Genomic DNA, 20,653 nt, shown 5'->3' on the forward strand with positions numbered 1-20,653 from the left:
ATCCTCCCTGCATCCACACCACATACCTGCATGCTAGTGTGCCCAGCTTGAAGGGAGCCTGAACTGAGAAAAAAACCGGTGAATATGTGGGGAAGGCACTGAAAAATGGTTTTAGTAATGCTCTGCATTTGCATGTCACACATGCAGCACATATCAGGAGGGTTCTAGATCCAGAACAGGGTGTACTGGCAGGGCAGAAAAGCCCAAACATGATCAGAGGAAGGGTAGATTACTGGATTAGATCCCTTGTTTCTAAGGGATCACACTCTCACATTGCCTGTTCCTCTCACAAAACAAACCCACTAAGTCCAGTTACAAACATAACCAAGCATTTCTCTGTACTGTTGGTAATGGTTGTGCATAAGTGATCCCCATTTACACAAAATAAATGTGGAGAATGCAGCTATGTTTTAGTGACTCCCAGGACTAGGGTGATTTTACACTCTTTTGTTGTTATCTGTTTTCTACTATTTTCTTGCAGAATTAGTCTCAGGCATCATCCTTTAAATCAGCCCTATGAAGCACAACAGATTTATGCAGCTAAAAGAAAATACAGGCTCCTCCGTTATTAATATGTAAAGTCTGGAGATGAAGTCACATCTCTATGATCTATTTTGGTGGCCACGTGTGCTTAAATCCCAGGCTTGATCTTTCAAACTATTAAGTCTGCCATAAATATTTGACAGTGAACAAGCTTATAAAAAGAAAATGCAAAATATGAATAGAGGGAGAGCAAATGTGTGATTCAATTTTTAATTATCAGCACCACTACATTCAAGTTCATCTTCTTTAAGAGGCAGAAAGTAACAAATTTCTTTCTCACTATAACCTAAATGATCAGTATTGCATTTGTTTGTATTTTTAAAGGAAAAGGATAAATCATTGTAGAAACAACAGAAGCTGGAAACAAGAAACAAAGTAGAACAGTCTGGTTTTATTACCATATGTAATCAAGAGCTTTTATTTCCCATTTCTCCTCCTTTTTTGTTTTTCTTTCTTGCCTTTTTTTTTTTACAACCGACATTAAGTTGTGAATCATATGTTAGGGGGAAGTGGAAATGAAGGGAAACTGGTGACATCACAATACTTTACAACTTTACAACAAATGAGAGTCTGAATTTGTTGCATCTACCAGTGTATAGCAAGGGTGGAAAGCAAAGGCACACATAGGTTCATGAACCCCTCAAAACAGAGGGTGGAAGGGAACTGGGGGTGGGAAAGGATGAAAACAGAAGACCCACCGAGTACAAAATGCACATTTCAAGGTCAACTCATTAACTGTGGTGTACACTGCGAAGGCAGATCGCTGCACAAGCTGTTGCCGTGATTATTCATCTCTATGTTTTGGGAGAATGCTTTGAGGGATAATATCAAGGGAACCTGCGTGTTTGGTGCTTCAGGGGTTTGGAGCTTGGTGAAAAGGTTGTGAGTTGGTTCTTTTAAAAAAAATTACCTTGCTACCTACTGTTTTCAAAGGGTTTTCTGTTTTTGTTTTTATTAAAACGACAACGTTGCTTTGGATACAGATCTATCTACTCCAGTCTGCATAGTTCACTATGGGTGAACAAAACTGTTTCATAAAAGAAGCCATGATGAAATGAAAGAACATGCAAGCACCCTTGTTACACACTTTGGTGTAGACTATCCAGACCTTATATATACCATCTATAAACTAACGGACTTAAAATCGATCTTTTCAATCATTCAGAAACAAAACCAAAACCCTGAAAAACAAATGGAAGTATAAAATTTTAAAAAACAAATTGAAACAGAAACAACCACCTTACTCGAACATACTGTTCAGTAGAGATATATATATATATATATATAAAAAGCTTAGAAGCGATCCCCATCATTTTTCTACAGTATGTTGACACAGTTATTGTAACAGATTAAAAACACAACTACGTTTTTGCATAAACTGAAAGACTGGAAAGGAACTTACACACCTGCGCGCACACACACACACACACACACACCTGGGCGCGCACACACTCCCACACTAGCTACATGCACAGTCACACAAAAGAAACAAAGGAAAAAAACCCCGCGTTTTTCCCCAAAGAAGTATATGCAGCATCCTTCTGAAGCAGCAGGTAGCTACAGCAGGAGCCTGCCTGCCTGTCCTAGCTCCATGTGCCCTGCAGGCAGCAGGATGTGCGGCTGGGCTTTCGGCAGGGCTTGGCCCCTCTCACCGGTGCTCATCCCTGGCCAGGGGACATACCAGCTCTGTGGACATCATTAGCCATTTCCCTGCTGCCCAGTGAGAATGATCTCCATGCTGTAAAAGGGGAGCGGGAGGCGGGGCAAGGCAGAACCCCCAGCATGGTGTATTGGGAGCATCACCACTTGTGGGTGGTTTTGAGAGAGGACTTGGCACAGCTAGAAAGTCAAACTGCAGTGGAGGGTATGGTGCTAGCCTAGTTTCTTTAGGGATGTGGGGTTATGACAATAACCACCACGTTCTTTCAATGTCTTTACTCCAGTTTTTGAAGGGGCTTGGTGGAGGAGGAAGGATCAATAAATATTTGCATTACTCAAAGGGGAAAAAGAAAAAGGTTTTACATACTACAGCTCACAAATATACACAACTGAGGGTGTAAGGCACAAATTTACATGTGGAAGAAAACAGGCTATTCACAGATATATTCCCACGAAAAACCCGTGTGATAAGACCATAATTTATGCATGGTAACAGCCGGCATATTAGCTAGTTCACACTGTTTGAGGATTTTGTTTGCCGTCTCACATGCAAGGTGAAATGAGATGGCACATCACAAGCTGGTGCCTTCACAGAAAGTATTAGCTACTGACAAAGCCATGTTGATAGCAATGGTGCACAGATGTGCAGCTTTTAAGTTTCTCTTGCAGTTGCTTTAGAAGTTATGAACTCGCAGTATTTGTTGCTGTCTTAGGTCAGAGGCCCAGCCAGCTAATTAGCTGAGAGACTTAAATAGATATCCCCTTTTTTTTCAGCTAACCAGGCAGTCCAGGCACAAAGTTCAGAATTCCAGCTCCAACTTATCTAACTCAGTAAATTTCTTGGAAAAATAAAAGAGTTCTAATTACTCCAGTTAATGAGATTCACGTTAAATAGGTGTAATTTTCAAGGTACTTCTCTGAAAAGCTGCTCACAGGATGATATGCAGGTCAGTTCTTTAGGAAAAACAAAAGTTGATCAATAAATAAGAGGAGTTACTTGTGTTAACAGTCAAGTGTTATTTATTAAAAGAGAAGAGTAGAGGAAATCTATGACATAGTTTGCCCAACCCGGCATTTAACTGTTGTGACCGAATGGGTGTAACACTGATGGGCATCATTTCACAGTACCTGCAAGTAGTAAACTTCTGCCATTGTTAAGTCAGAGTTAGCTTTATCAATTGATTTTTTTTTCTTTTTTTCCTTCTTTTTTTTTTTTTCCCCCCGTTTGTTTGTTTTTTACATTTGTTTTGCTTTTCAGAGCACTCTTTCCCAGTTCAGGAATGCACTGTGCAGTTTGGGTGAGGGGGTGAAATGTCACAGTCATCTTTCACCTGTGTGCTTTTGGCTCAGTGTTTGTGATGGAGGATTAGTGTTTTGAGCAAAGAACTGGCAGGTTGTGGGGGTGAGTCCTGCAATTGAAACCTTCAACCATGGGTCATATGGCTCGGGTTTAAAAAAATATTCCACTTTTCCCAGAGAGCAGAAATCCAACACATTTTTAGCTTGCAACCACCATCTTCTCAGAGGAGCGAGTGATGACAGTTGCAGAACACTGGCTTTCAAGGGCAACTTCTGCTTAATTGCTGTCCTTGCCCCGCTCCCCCCCCACTCTGATTATGTACATGCATCGTTCGGCTTCATGGATGTGGAAAGAGGAGCAAAGGAAGGTTTGGGAGGTACGTCCGGCTTTAGCGAGGGCGTGCGTTTCAAACCTGACCTCGTCAGTGAGTTGTAGGTGGTGAGACTTGGCTGCCGAGATACAGTCACAGCCTGTGCCTGAGCAGCGTGGACTTGTATTGAGTCCACTCGCTGCGGGGCTGGTGGTGGGTTGTCACCCCGGCCGAAGCTCTGATTGCGGGAGAGGTGGGACGAGTTGGAGGAATTAGTGTTGTTTCTTTTGAGAGTTGATGCCTGGTGACTTCTTGTGAGTGAGTTTGTAGGGTAGCTTCTCTTGTAGTCCACGTTGTAAGCAGAAGAGTGCATCTCCAGCCGCTTGCTCAGGCCACTCTGTGACAGCGAGGCCCCTGGGGGCCCAAGGGAAGCTTCCCGCTGGGGTACTTTTGGTGGCATGCTGTCAAGATTTTCCACCAGGTTAACCCCATGGCTGGGGCTTTTGCTACTGAGGTGGTCCTTGATAGTTTTGTACTCAAGAGTGGCATTCTGGTCCTCCGCAGACATCTGAGCCCCATCGCTCATTTTTGGCTGGTCAACGTACTCATGCTGGTAGCCTTGCTGGGCTATGGGCAGGACCACAACACTGGGGATGTGGCTGGGAGAAGCCCTGAGCGGCAGGTCAGTTGGGATCACTGGTGAGGCCATTGGGGGGATATCTTTTGTGCAGGCATTGATGAGGTTCTGGTTTCTCTCCCATTCCCTGCTGCCTCGGCTGGGCTTTCTCTTCTGTTGCAGGGTTGGGGTGGACTCAGGGGTTGGCAGGGCAGCCAAGTCCAGATGGTGCTGGTCAGCTTTGATTAGCATCTTGGCAGTGCTGCCTGGGGTAGCCAGCTTCCCATTGTGCATCAGAGGCGTGAGGATAGCTTCAGGCTTTGGCTCCTTGGACTGAGCATCCCCAAAGAGGCCACTGAGCTTGGTAACGCTGCTCATGGAGCCACGTCGGGAGTGGGTCAGCTCCTTTTCCTTCCTCTGCACAACAGCCATGTCTCTGCGGCGATGGTCACAAATGCAGTACACTATGATTCCCGAAAACACGGCCCCCATGACAAAAGCAAGAATAACAGCAATGGCCAACAGGGTGACTGGCACCAGCTGATCATGACCCTTCAGGTAACTCTCTCGAATCACTCCTGCAATAAACAGCATACAGTGATTAAACAAATTAAGGACAAAGGAGGAGCAGGGAGGTGGGGGAAGCAACTTATCATTAACTACTTCATTTAAAGGCATGCCTCTGGGAGGTTAGTTTTTGTTTTGCAAGGTGATTTTGTTTATCAGGTTGCCCAAATTTGGAGACATACTGTACCTGTTAGCCACATCTTGCATGTGCAGCCTTGACTTTTCATTACAGCTTTCAGATCTGGAGCTGGAGACTACAAAGTTCGGGAAGGGAGAGGGCAAGTGCAATTGGTTTGAAATCCTGGCCCTGGGCAACTCACACTAACTTCAGCAGATCAGAGCTATTAGCTCTGCTCCTCTGACACACGGCTCATTCCTCGCCTCCCTCTTTCTGATATCTCCTTGTCTAACACCCTCTTATTTTTACTATGGTAAGCCATTCACGTTGAAAAACCTCTAAAAGGACGAGAGGAGATAGAATCTCTGCAAATACCAGAGAGGTGCATCCCACACTGTTTAAGGCTTCATTCTCTGCTCTTCCTTCTGTTATCTTTGTCATGTGTTTTTTAAGCCAGTGTCACATGCCTGAGCTTCAGGAGGATGCTTAAGTAACTATGAACAGCACAGTGTTGAAATTTACTGAGCCTGCTAGATGACTGTCCTTGCTATTTTAATTTTAAAAGCTGTCTCCTTTCTAAACACATGAATAGGTTGACCTCTGTGCTGAAGCCTATGCTTTCTCATCTGAGTGCCTCATCTTGTGGTCCTGTGCTGTGGTCAGGTCATTGTCAAATCTTACTTGGCCCTCTGAGCACCTGCTGTCTGAGAAAGCGTCTTTGGCAGAGTGCATCTCCTCCATCTGAAGTCCCTAATGCAGCATTAATGACTACTCTGAATTTCTGAAGAAAGTAGTTTGTTTTCTTTTTTTTTTCTGATATAGTTGGGCACGAAGCCAGCAGCACTAATGAAACACAAGCACAAAGCCTATAGTTTGCTTTTTTTCATTTCTGGTTTTGTTCTTACTGCTTAACATGGAGCAGCCACAGTCTGACAAGCAACTGAAGGAACATCTCTCCCACCTCTTTCTCCAGAGAGGACCTAAGTGCCAGGGCATTAAAACTCCACATGCTCAGCAGGAGACAGCAAGACAGAAAATATACCTCCAAGGCTCTCCTGAGACTTCATGAAGATACAAAACTTTCATGTTGTAAATCAACTTCTTCTAAAATAATGTCTTTTCATGTATTTGGTACAGAAGGTATTTGCAGCCCAGAATTAGAACCAAAATGCTCCTCAGCAAACTATGTTAAAAGAGCATTGAAAAGCTGCCTCTACCCCACAGGTAGATATAGTATTGTTCTATATATATATTGTTCTATATATATTCTGGCTAGATATAGTATTGTTCCTATTTTTCTGTCCCAAATTCATTGCAGCATTTAGCTGGACAAGAGATATTTGCTTACAAGACAGGAACTTTATATTTAAAAGCAAAGCTCTTGAAATCATAAGCACCTGCATGAGACATCACAGCTGGTTGCCACAGACATTATTGTGCTATGACAATATAGAGGATTATGATTTTGCAAGGTGAATAATTATCAAGAGTGGATGATCACTTAAGAAAATAAGATCCGGTATCCATATAAATATCTTAATAGTAAAAATGTAAGGGCAGGAAAGTAAATCTCAGAAAACAATATATAATTAGAAACAATCTTCAAATTAAGCGTTTCTAAGAGAACCCTTTTTTAAAGCCCAGCAGCTTCTTAAGAGGCAGATTTTTCTATTCTTTGTCATCAGCGCTTAACAAGCAGCAGCAAAACCTAGCTCTGTAATTTAAATCCATGTACAAAATTGCTGTATGTAGAAGCCCAGACTAGTGGTTACAGCACAGTCAGCAAAAACAATATTTCACTGCAAATGTGTTGGTCTCCTGTGGACTTTCACCTGCTGATATTTACGTGCTAGACTCTGCAGCATTTTGAGACCAAATTTATTTACACTGATAAAACTGCAGTCATTAACTGGAGAATCAGTTACAGATACAGATACTTACAAAGCCTAATTTCATGGACACCTTTCATGCACAAACTTCTCAGATATGCCCCTTTGGGCACTTAAGTCCAATGTTTTTTGCACGAAAAAGACTCAAAATCCCCACTCATTGTGTTGGAAATGATATAATTGTCTAATTTTTAATAGCTTTAATTAACCTTTTGATTACTTGTATTAATTAATCATAGATGCTGTGTTAGGTCTTAAATCACTTCAAGCCAGCATTTAGCAAGAAGTTGTCACGAGCTACTTTTGAACATAGCTCGGGAAAAGTACTGAAACTGTAAGTTTTGTTAAAGGTTAACCTTGATACGCTTCAGTGAACAAAGCTAAGGAGAGAGAAAGATGTATTGTTGAAGCTGGACATCTGGAACCCAAGATTTATGAACTGCAAGGACTTTTTGCAGAAATCAGCAGATAAAGAAGAAGGCTAACAAAGACTCAATATATGTGATGGAAAGTCCTTTCCAAGACAAAGATACTAAAAGGACTAAAGATGTGACCTAATTATTATAAAAAGCAAAAAATTAATAACTAATAGGAAGTAGAATACTAACTAATGAAAGAGAATTATGTAATTAAGAACCAAGGAAAATTACTTTAACTGTTTGCTAAAAATGTATAAATGGGTAGATAAATTATGTATTGGGGTCTATGTGGGACTGACTGAACTCTGTTAGTCTTACACACACACACCTCTGGCCAGAATTAAGGTAACACCTTGCTTTCTAATGCTAAAATGATGGTGTTAGAGAGTTTTATTTATCCCAGCAATTTCAGAGTATTTGGCAACACGTGCCCACCTAACGGTTCTAGCACCTACAGTCAAAGCCAGCATGGGTTCATGGAGGGAAAAGTCATATCTTAGTAACTTAATATTCTTCACTGAAAGGATGGTCAGCCATTGGAACAAGCTGCCCAGAGAAGTGGTGGAATTATCATCCCTGGAATTGTTTGAAAAGTGTGTGTCACTGCTGTCACATGCCACTTGAGGACATGGTTTAACAGAGACCATGGTAGTGCTAGGTTAATGGCAGCACTCAGTGATCTCAGAGGTTTTTCCAACCTAAATGATTCTATGATGCTGTTATTCTAATATCCTGTTATTAAAGACTTTACAGTATAGACTGTGAACAAGAGGCTGAAGTGCCGCCCTGTGGGAAGGGAAATGGCAGTTTTGGTTGATGGTAAACTCAATATGAGTCAACAACATGTCCTGGTAGATAAAAGGACCAACTGTATAAAAATATTGGAATGTGTCCAAAGGAGTGAAAAGACTACAGGGCATCACTTATGAGGAGTAGATGAAGATATTTGATTTGTTCAGCTTAGAGAAGAGGAGACCTCAGAATCACAGAATATTCTGAGTTGAAAGGGACCCACAAAGATCATCGAGTCCAGCTCTTTAGTGAATGGCCCATACAGGAATCAAACCCATGACCAGTACCATGTTCTAATCAACTGAGCTAGTTTCAGAGTCAACCACATGGCTGTGTACAACTTCCTCGTGGTGGAGAGGAGAGAGGAAAAGTGCTGTTCTCTCTCTCAGGTATCTGGTGATAGGATGCAATGAAATAGCTTAAAACTCATGTTCGTGCCTGACACTTCCTACTGGCTAAGACAAACTTCAAGTTCTACACTCTTAGCCTTCTGCTTTAGGCTAAATCTTACTCTGCAAGTGATAGCCTTAAACAGAAACATGCATCACTGCATACAAAAGCAACATGAAATCTTCAGTTTTAGGTTACCAACAGATATCAAATCATTAGCACTCACATTACAAAATTACCACACAGTCCAGACTGAATAATCATTTGTGTTCATGGGAGGGGTAGCTGGAATGAGACTGTGCAAGCTGCAGGTGTTTTATCTGCATAAATTTACGATGGTCTTAAAACAGCCTGATTCCAGCTAGTTCCGCTGGAACTCAAACCTTCCTGATGTTTGTTATGTTTTCTATACTACAGGATATTTAACATTAGTGGTTTTGCTCTAGGCAGGCGGATCTTCTCTGGACACGATGCCAGGTTAATGATATAATTTATTTTTTATCAGGGATCACATCCATGTATCTTTAGTTACGCAAGCAATCCCACTAACTTCAATGTAAATAAAATAAAATGGGTGAGATGTGACCCTGCATTAGTGTTAATGGAATGGATAAAACTAAGTAATGAAAAAGTAGGAAAAATGTTCAGCATTCTACTGTCATGACCACAGAGCAGGTGGGGGGTGAGGGGTTGGAATTTAATACAAAATGGGCTGATAATTGTGGTTATTGTCTATCAGTATCTCAAGCCCCTAACATCAGCAGTAACTGCCTTCACAGACTGGGATGAATAAGCAGGTGTGTGATCCCTAACAAGCCAGTTTGAAGCAAACAGACAGGACAGTGTTTATGCTGCTTTACAAACTGCATGTGCTTTTACCTATCCCACAGTTCTTAAAGAACAACACAGACCCCATGGCTCATTCATTTGCACTCATTATTCAAGGAATTAAAATGAATGGAGAAAGTAATCAGAAAAATGTAGGGCTTACATTTTTGAAAGTTAAGTATTCAGACTCTCACTTTTGAGGAAATACCTGCTGTTAAAAAAATCTTACAGCTATATGTTATCTGACATACTTCTAAGACATCATGTACTGCAAAACAGACTGGGCTGGCTGCATAAAATATAATGGAATGGGACTGTAAAATATGTTTGATATAATTATCATCACATTATTTTAATCTTATTTAATTATAAAACTATTATTTTAAATTAAATACTTTTAAAGTGTTATGTCTAGCACTTTCCTGTTTGCAAGGTATATAATTTTCAAAAGTGAAAATACATTGCTTACTTCATACTCCTAACTGTTTTCTGTAGTGAGACATCACTAGGGATAACAACAAGCTATTCTTTGGAAAGGGACAGTGTTGACAGAGTTACCTGTATTAACATTATACTCGGGAGATGTGTGGTGCTAAAGACGATAACAGTAAAACTGAAAATCTTACAAAGATGCAGATGACATTAAATATTTGCACCTTCAAGGATCAGACCTTACATGTCACTAATGCCACAAACATGCTGGCATTACCAACCTTCCTGAAGTCTTCCATTTAAGTCAAGCTCTCTTCCTTACGAGTCACAGCTGGGCTTACAAGTTCAGAGTCTTCCTACAAGTGATGCATTATAATTTCTAGCTACTAAAATAGCCAGTCTAGTCACCTGATATTCTCCCCTCTTCATGGCCATTCTGATTCTCACAGACAACCTGATCCTTCCTCCTCCACTAACTTTCTGTAATTTCATCCTGTGTCTTTTTGTCTGCATCTCCTAACCTCACCATTCATTTTCTTTACACCTGGTACTGTAACAGTCTGGAACATGCAAAATCACCTCTTCTTACTCATCTAATGAGAGAGAAGACCTGATATGGTATTGCATTGTTCTGCTATACATAATTCATTCTTTCTTCCGCAGAGCTGGTAGGTAAGGTAAACTGTTTTGGCTGGCTGGTTGGTAAGAGGACATTTAGAAAAGTATTTCCAAACCTTCAAAGTGATTAAATTCTAAAATGAGCTAGTGCTTTTGGATGAATCACATGAAGAGCATTGATCTAGCTTGTTCACTAAAGGTAGCTGGGGAAAAAGCAAGGAGACGTTACATTTTATGTCAATAATACATATACTTTTTCTAAAGTTCTGGAAAAGAAGCAGACTTGTGGCATGTCTCTGGGTAAAAATAAGACAGAAAAGACCAGAGGTTATACAGTGATATAGATCTCCTGTATACTAGATTATCATAAGCTGGAAGGTGAGGCTGCTTCTTAACAAAAAGTAAGGCTTTTCTTAACAAAAGTATTAAGGGCTAGGACAGTATATATGCTAAAAAACTCAACAAATTAAAAAGTAAGATGTGCACAGGGCTGAAAACATTACTGTATGAAAATGCTGATGAAGCTATTCTGGGCATGCTCTTCTCCAACTAATCCTAATAGAAAAGAAATTCCAAGGGCAGAAATGTAATTAGGATGAAATAATCACAAAGGAACAGAGTTCATCATTCTAAAGAATATATGGCATGAGCAGAGCTGAAAAAGAATAATGAATATCAACACAAAAATTTTCAATAAAGGAGGATAGATAAGGCAAGACATGGAGACTTAATTATTTACTCCTTTTCCCGCTTCACTTTTCAACAAAATTCCCCACTCTGATCTGTGATCAGAAATGTAATAAAGTCAGGGTATAAGTGTTGACCATGATAGAGAGAAAAAAGCAAACATATTTAGATAATGTCGACATTTTCAAATTGTCTAATAGAATCTGTCCCCAGCAGCTTAAGGAGCTAGCCAAAGCAATTTCTAGACATTGTACAGTATCTTGGACAACACTGGAGGTAATATAAGTAAGAAAAGCTCTGGAAAAGGACAAGCATACTATCTGCCTTTGAGAAGAGCCAAAGGGAAGACCTAACAAAACACAGACCTGGTAGTGCAATTTTAGAATGGGGATGACAACAGAACAAGTGATAAAACAATCAATTTTATGAGCATTCAAAGGATGATAAAGTAATTAAAAAAAAAAAAAAAGCCAGAGCAAATTTTTCAGTAATAAATTACATTAAACCAGACAAACTTCCTTTCATGAAAACACAAAAGGTTTACTTTTTCTTTGACTTTACTCTAAAGTCTTTGACTTATCTTCTCAGAAGTATATGAAAGTGAGATAAACCTGCTGAAAAGTTGCAGCTGAAAAGTACTGATCAAAGTTCTACCTGGAAGGAGATCTGAAGTAAGGTGCATGTCTCAAGAGAACAGCCATTAACAGGCATCTGCAGAAAGGAAGACCTCAACTCCAGAGGCCTAGCAAAAGAGCTGTGTCCTTTTATACTGTACAGTTTAAAAAGAAACATGTCATGATGAAGCCTAAATTTCCTTGTCTCACCTGTGATCCTTGTGTGACAAGAATGGCAGAACATCAAGAAAAAGCCCACTTCTTTTAAGTCTAGCTTCTTCCCAGTTTGAATAGCTTAATGTGAGGGTGTTTTAGTGATACAATAGCTTGGATGTTGCCTTGTTCCACAACCAAGCTGAAGTTGGTGAGGAAAACTCACAGGACAGATAGCAATACCTGGTCCGATCACTACAAGATCCCCTGTATGAACACCTTTCAGTTTGAGCACAACAGTTAGCTGTAGTGTGGAGACAAAGACACCTTTGTCCTTGGAATGATTTATGGCTGCAAGAGGCGTACCCTGGACAACGGGAAGACCACATCCCATGTGCACCAGGATCACTCTGTGATCAGCTCTGCAGGAAGCTGTCATTGCCCAGCTTTTCAAAGTTGCCTGCAAGAGTTCGTAAAGTAATAACCCAAAACGGTGGCACACTAAGCTGAAATATGGAAGTGGGAAATGAAGAATGATGTTTTGGAAGGGAAGTGAGGGAATAACTATCAGGAAATCAGGTAATATTTATCTCTAGAACACACATTAACAGCAATTAGGAAGGGAGTGTCATTGCTGCCTTAAACTTCACCTCTCTAGCTAAATGGGAATGCACCTACTTCCATCTACAACACCTACAAAATCACTCGAGACTTTCTACAGAACAAGTCATTGTTCCAGAAAGACACAATGATTTCTTTACTGTTATTATTTAAGGGGAAAACTTTGCAGATAATTTCACTCTTCAGTGCAAGCTTCTCTGTCTGTTGTACATCTTCTTCTCCTTAGGCTTGCAAGAAACACTGGTAAAAACCCATTATGAATTAAGACTTTTATGGGCTTCAGAATATATTTTTTAAATATCACTGAATAGTTTTCAACATGTGTCTCCAGGTGCTAGAAGTATGTTTACAGGCAGTCTCATGCTGCTAAAAGACTATTTCAGACTGGAAAATCTCTACAGGTACAAACAAGCTTTCTACCTCTTTTTAAACTAGTAATAAAAAGGCTGACAAATTTAGATTGGACAGCCAGGTTTAAAGTGATAGAAAATTCAGGAATGATCAGAGTCTACCATGGATTTCTGAGATCTCATCTCATGTTTTCCTGAAGGAATAATTTCAAGATTTGACATAAACAAAACACATTACAATCCCAATGATTTGGTGTTTGACACTTTAATGGAATTGCTTTCTTGAAAACAATAAGTAAGCTTTTTTCCTTCATCTTTGTTCCAGCTCCAAGAACTCATTCTGCTGATTCAGGGCAATACAACCCAGTACCCATTTTTCTGGACTCTCAGTGTCACCAGCTAGAAAAAAAATCAACTCAAACATTTGTAGTTAAACCTGCTGGCAAATGCTTTTTCCCCCTCCTCTCACAGTAAAGCTGTATTGTTGACTTGTAAAGGTCTGCAACTCTAAGTTTTGCATGACTGTGCTGAGAACAGTAATCCATCTCCCCTCAGATTCCACCCTAGGGCTCTCAAAGCCAGTTGCCTGAGCTAGTAGTCTGAGACACCCAACAAAGAAAAAGTGGATGCCTACACTTGTAGAGAATAATGAAGGTGGTAAAGAAAAAACCTTCAGTTACAAGAGACTGGAGGACCACTGGAGGCATAAGGAGAAATCATAGTTCAGAACTGTGAAAACAAAATCGATATATAATGTGACTGAAATAACACATAACAAAGCCTTGAAAAGTATCTAAGCAATCAGATCAGCCTTTGTTAGGGTTTTCTCTCCCTTTATTCGACCTATTTCAGAAACAATCCCTCGAGGATAGGTTCATCAATTGATCTCTAATAGCGGTTTTATTTCTCCTTTTGACTGGTTCAAATTACATCACTTCACTTTTCATGACAGACTGCCAACATGACTCTCTATAGAAAAAAAGATGGTTGTAACTTACAAAAGGAGGAGAGATGAACATGTCCATATGAGATAACTTGTGACTCTCTTGAAGTAACATTTTCAGAATGGATTTAAGTTATCTGTTTTTAGTTTGATAATGAGCCTGCAACATAATTTTTCTGCATGTCACAGTGGCCACACAAAACCCACACCATAGCCTTGTGAACTCACACTTATGAAATTTGAGAGATTAGAAACAATGGATTATAACAGATGGAAATGACAGGATCTAAACCGGAAAGTTCATGCTCAGACAACTCTCACATCCACTGAAGCGAAGGGGAGGTAGACCTGAAAAGACTGGAACAGCAAGATCTTAAAGCTTTTTTAATGGTGTTACTTCTGAGTAGTATCTCTGTAAATAAACCAGTTTATTAAGTTTGCAGGTATGGGAGAAGTGTTGTTTGACACAACCTCCTGCATATGTAATATAATGATGAAAGTCATTACAGTCCTGAAGCCAGCTCAATTTTGTTTGTCCCAGAGGCTAAGCTCAGGGCCAGCTCCTGCACTAGAAAGCATTTGACAACCTTTGTCCCACTGGCAGGTGGTATGCAGTGACTGATCACTTTGAACTCTCCTGATTTCAGTACTTTCCTTCACCTCTCACCCTTTCCCAGCGAGTGATGATAATTTTAGATGCCTGTGTGATGGCAAAAAGCAGACATAGCATGTCCTTTACAAAAAAGTAAAACACAGGCGTTCACAGTAGTTAAAACCAAGAAGTATAAAATCCAAATGTCAAGGAAAATTAATTCTTTTGTAGTTTGTCTCGGCAGAGACAAACTTTATGCTGCTGTGCTTCTTAAAACACTAATTTCCTTTAAAGTCTGCAGCATTTCCTCTAGTGACGTAAAAAAAGCTCAGTATACATTCTGGGATCTTTCTACTATGCCTGGGATGAGCTTAAACATATCCAGCTGCTCTTTATTAGCTTACTTCGGGGGATCTTTCACAGCTGGGTTAAAACAGATTTACATATGTTTGGCTGAATATGCATGATTTCAGGGCTCTAGAGAAGTTGTTGTAGCTTGCAAAGTGAATTTCTCATCTTCACAGTTCCCATTTCACTGCATGGAGCTCCTCTGATGGTGCAGAACAAATGCTGGGTGTTGTTTGTTTTTTTGTTTTTTTTTTTTTTTTTTTTTTTTTTTTTTTTTTTTTTTTTTTTTGTTTTTTGTTTTTTGTTTTTTTTTTGGTTTTTTGTTTTTTTTTGTTTGTTTGTTTGTTTTTTTCTTTCTTTTTTCTTTTTTCTTTTTCTATTCCTGATGTGAGCATTTTGTATTCTGGACAGCCCAGTGCCTTTCTGGAAGACGTTTTTATGAACAGTGTCAAGGAAAGAGAAGCTGTCGCTGAGAAATTCTGTGTCTTTTCCTCTCCTTTTATACAGCCTGTTTTGAACTATGGCCTTTCTGCACAACAGGGAAAAGTGAAGTTTGCAGAATGTCAACATTAGCAGCTCTGCTTAGCAGGCTGAAGCTCAAAGCAGCTTTAAGGAAGAATTCGGGTTAAATTTCAAATACTGCATATGACCTAAAAGTGAAAATTGTTTCCTCATCAGCTCTGATCTTCTTTAAAGGCACAAAAATGTAAATGCTAATTTTGAGCTACTCGTGTAACTGAACACATCACAGCTGAACTAACAAAGGAGTTATCTATTATACATTCAAGACATTTAAATAAGACATTACTCTATACTTCCTATTCCCTGAGGTCCCTGGAAATTATTATTAAACTGTTGAACAACTATGTGACCAAGCCAACAATGTTTATTCATGCACATAGATTGTATTTCTTAGGAACAGTCCTGCTGCCCACAGCTGGGTTCCTGGTGCATGTTAGAATATGGCTGGACCAGGTCTGCTTTTATACAGAGAAAGGATGAAACCTCTTCTGTCATTAAAATGCTACCACTGTATACTGCATGATAGAAAGCAAACACTGTGGATTAACTCTTAATTTCTCCCATACTCGTGAACACAGCAGGTGTAGTCAAAAGACCTGGACTTAAGAATTAAAACATGCCCCCATCACTTGTCAGTAAAAGACAAGACTTCTTCCAGAAATATTTGCAAGGCTGGTGATGTAGGTAAAAAATAGCTTATACATATCTGATATTAGGTCTATATTGCAATCCCATAGCCTCATCTGCCTATGGATACATTAAATGACTGAGGAACTGCAATGAGTTTGAAACACTGGCTACAGTCAGCAAGACTCATTTTACTGCTAGTTCTTCACCGACATCTCACTATTCTTCAGATATAAATATCAGCACACTTCTTTCTCTGTTACATAAATCTGAAACCACAGTATGTCCAGTAAAGCAAGCATAGTCACTCCAGCCACATCCTGAGGTAAAAGACAGTATTTTCCTGGTGGACTTCTTGCCCTGGTGCTGCTATGATCTCTCTCTTACTTAATTTTCTGTCTTCAGTAGTGATCTGCATTTTTCTGTATGTCAGACTTATAGTTCTTTGCTTTTTTTTAACCTAATTTTTTTAGCACCTCCCCACCTTGCAGGCAATGCATGTACATTTATACTTTGATGCCAGAACTTCATGGATGTTTCCTTTGTGCATTTTTTAACACGCTCAGTAGTTACTAGGGCCAGTCTGCTTCCCTGGATGAGGTGAACCTGTAGCTTAATCTGAGAGGACATACTTTGGCAAGTAGGTATCTGTCCCAGCTCCAATAAGGCTGCCCTGGGGCCAGCAGTAATCTAACCACAGTTGTGTGGGCAAGCCAGTGTCTTCTCCAACATATATTTAAACCCCATCCAGACACCCTCTTGACTGTCCAGCATACCTCTGTGTTTGCTTTACCAAATATCTCACAAACAGCAGTGTTGCTGCAAACATCAACTCCCCCAGCCTTCCAATTAGTTCTGGTTCTGGATCAAATTTCACTTTTCTGGATTTACTGTAGTTGTTTGTTTCTGCTCATGCTCTTTAACACAGCATTTTCCAATGCTGCAGGAAAAACAGGAAGTTTGCACAGCTAGTTAATGAACACGAATGTAGGTGCTATAACAAGGAATGTGACTGGCTTTTTCACATCTCTAGACTAGCTCTCAAGAGACGTTTACTCATCTACAGATATACAAACTTCTAAGTGGGAGGTTAAAGCCTCATTTTTTCCCAGTATTGGAACCCTAGAAAATTTCATCACAACCTCTTTTCCCTCAGTGACCTATATTTATTCCCTCTCCTCTTTTCGAAACACAGTGTAGGTGAGACCAAACCTTTCAGGGAAGCACAGCTGATGTTATCAACTTGTCTTGCTATGAGCAACTAGAGATAAACTTTGTCTTTCCAGGTCTTGATTCTGGGTATATGAAAGTAGCTGCTGATTTGATATTAGTAATTTAGTTCAATGACTGGAAGTGCACACTGAGATATACAAATCCCCCTGCGTACACAAAATTAATTGGTCTTACTGGATGACTGCCTCAAGACACTGCTTGTAGCTGATCATATTTAGACAAAAAATATATAAAGTGCTGCAGGACTGTAAGATTTCTTTAAGACACTGAATAGAGTCTACTGTTTTGTAGAGATAAAGTTGAATGCTCTTTCCAAAAAAAGAGCAGTGCTCTTTATGCTCCTTGTTATGAGCCATGATTGCCCAAATCCCTGGGCAGGCTGTGGTGAATGCAAGAGGTTCAGTGCAGAGAGCAGGCAGAAGAAGGGACAGAGGGCACTCCTGCTCTGTGCCCTTCTTTGAGAAGTACTGACTGGGACTCATTCAGCAATGAATACACATCGAGAATTGTTGACCTGTTTGATGGGGACCATATGCTTGTAGCAGAAATTCAATTTCTCCAGTGCTGGCCACAGGCTCAACGAAACTACCGATGGCCTTTTCTGCACCACATGATAAGACCACCTCTGTTGGTGTCTTTAAAAAAAAGTGGTACATAGCGTTCACCCAGCACTGTAACTTCTGTCTCACACATCCTTCTTTCTTCCAAACAGGAACTCAGTATAATTTTCTGACTTAAAGAATAAGGAAACACTTGGAACATATGTGCTTCTCAAAAGACTTTTGGAATTATTTTAGTGAAGGCTTTGGTGTAGTGCTGGTCAGGTGTTTCTGCACACCCTTAAATACCTTGTCTGTGCTGCTACTGTTTGTGTTCAGCAAATGCAGATCTTTCAGGCTCTCCAAAAATACCCCTCTGTTTCTTTCTACAAGAACATGATAGTGAATAGCAGTAGCTTTGTAGGGCTTCAAAAATGTGCCTGCTTACCCCCCTCCCTGTTTTTTTTTTTAATAACAGCTGTTCTTTTATTTTCTATCACAATTGTGTGTAAAATGGGATGGAACATGAACAAGATGGCATGTTATTGACAGCATGCAGCTGGCGTTATTTTCCAATTAAAAAAATCCTTGTTGGGCATTTGAAAGAACTGTCTAGTTTATGCCCAGTTGTGACAATGCTATCAAGCTGCACCTTCAGCTGAGATTTTATTTCACAGAAGATAGCAATCTTTGGTTGCTGGTAGAAGACAGTTTAATATCCTGGCCAACACAAAGTTGGTGATGAATGTGCTGTTAGCCATTTCCAAATGTTTGCTGCATTGTATACCTGTGCCAGAAATGCCTCTTAATGCTTCCTGAGCAACTACTCTATAAACCGCCCTAAGCTCTTCTAATGCCAATGGAGCTGTTAAAATCTACTTCAGCAGGGACTCTGACTTATTCTGCTCTGCTGGGGCAGTGAGAGCTGTCAGACTATCAGCTGGTGGTTTAGGAACACCTCAATGTACACAGAGTTGTTTGTGTATTTAGTTGCCTAACAGTGATGAATCTCTTCTGGGCATGAGGGAATGAGATTTAAAAAAAAACCAGCTTGGCCAACAAAACTCTTTTCTCCCTCATGGGGATGTCAGGATGCACATTTTTTTGATACAATAGTAAATTCAGATTATTTGCTGAAAAACTTCTCAAAAAAATGCCCATAAGACTCTTTTTTGTGTAATGTGAGAATAACAGCATATTTTTTCCCTATCCTCTCTCTCAGCTACTGGCACAATCTTGGAACACATGATTGAAGTCTAGCAAAAGTAATAGCAACGGTAATCAGATACAAGAGACTACAGTGTCTCACTAAATGACTATTAAAAAGTTCGAAGTAACACCTGCCTGAACACCTGACTAAACTAAGGAAACTCGTAGGAACAACTGCTTTCCAAACACAATGACATTTGTTATCTCTATTTAATGTTCAATAAAATTACAATTTTGAAATCTCAATTATGCCCTCTCCAGGTTTTTCATTTTTTAATTAACTACATGCTGTTGATCAGTGAGCACCAGCCCATGCTGACACAAAGAATTAAGTGTGCCTTTTTTACAGTCTCAAAGAACACTAAGAAAAATGGAAAAGAGTTATTTGAGATCCTTCCTACATACTAAGAGGGATGTTGATACCATTAACTAAAATATAATCTATATTAGAAAAATGTAGGTGGTGTTTTGTACATGGCATGTAATTAAACTACAGATCGTATTAAAAGTGCTCTGAACCAGGACTGTAGGTGTTTAGGTCATTGTAAAATTACTACAGAACAGCTTACTGGTTAATTAATACAATATTTGAAACTAGGCACATCTTATATGAGGAAAATGAATCACTCAAATATCTTTAACAGCATATTGACATTTTAATAGTATACTGGCATTAAGAACCCTAAAAGGTGCTTTATATGTCTTTCAGCTACAAGATTGTCAATTTTCAAATTTCAAAGCAATTTTAGAAATCTCCTGTTTAAAGGGCTAGGCTGCCCTTTCAATTCATCAACTTTGTATGGCATGGCATCTCCCTATAATCAATATAAACATCACAAAAATGAAACTGGGTGTTACTCAACATCCTGTCCACCAGTTATGCTTTGCTATTTCCAGATAGAGTAGTGGCCCTATGGGGCAAGCACATCCTACAGTGAATTCACAGCTCTTGATAAATATGTCAGTGCTACAAGGGTCAAACAAGAGCATAAGGCAGTCTGTTCCTCCACCGAGCTGTCCTCACTGGGTGACTGTGGATGAATGTAGCTGGGGATCTAGTCCATCACACAATAGCTCTAATGCCCTGAACCCTGAGCAGCTGCCTTGACAAATTAGACATGGCCTCTTTTATTGAAAAAGCAGATCAAGGTCCTGGGGCAATGACAGTTTTCTCTGTTTTAGTAAGACAAGCTTCTGCTGCTCATTCCAGCCTGGAAATGGATAGCCTGACTTGAAATCTATGCAGGTGGACAATTACGGGTCAAGGATACCTGCTGTTTCCTGAAGCCACATTTGACATTTGATGTTACCTATTTTGAACTTCACCATTCTTTTATTTGTAGGATCCAGTAATTTGGGAGCATAAGAGCTCTGTTTCCATAACTAGAGGTTGCAAACTGATACAGTGATGTCTTTTTTTTTTTTTTTGGGCTACTAAACAGCAAGTGGCTCTTGGTTCTAATCTTACCACTCACGCTTTGACTTGTGCTAGTTAAATCTGAAATCTGTACTGCTAGTGAAATGTAGAAACATTTTCAGTTCTGAAAATGTTGAGTGCCAGTGCTGAAGTATAGGCATTTCTGAAGTGTGGCACAGGCAGCTGGCATGTGTTGGAATATTGCCCCTCCATTATTTTGATTTACTTATCCTTGCCTATCTTTTGCAGTTAAATTTGTTCATTTCCTTACACTTTCAAACGGCTACAATAGAAAATCTTTTACTAAATGAGCTGGA

General features: G+C 39.8%; 1 protein-coding gene across 5 annotated transcripts in view; it reads right to left on the reverse strand.

Annotated features, from left to right (window-relative positions):
• Positions 1-914: 914 nt before the first annotated feature.
• The window catches only part of SEMA6A (semaphorin 6A), a 117,419-nt gene continuing 97,680 nt past the window's right edge, over positions 915-20,653 (reverse strand). For all 5 annotated transcript variants that reach the window (XM_032675055.1, XM_032675056.1, XM_032675054.1 and 2 more), the window contains one exon: positions 915-5,006. In XM_032675055.1, the coding sequence (XP_032530946.1) occupies positions 3,817-5,006 (1,190 nt within the window). In that variant the 3' untranslated portion in view covers positions 915-3,816. The remainder of the gene's footprint in view (positions 5,007-20,653) is intronic.

Source organism: Chiroxiphia lanceolata, chromosome Z (genome assembly GCF_009829145.1).
Source record: "Chiroxiphia lanceolata isolate bChiLan1 chromosome Z, bChiLan1.pri, whole genome shotgun sequence".
NCBI lineage: Eukaryota > Metazoa > Chordata > Aves > Passeriformes > Pipridae > Chiroxiphia > Chiroxiphia lanceolata.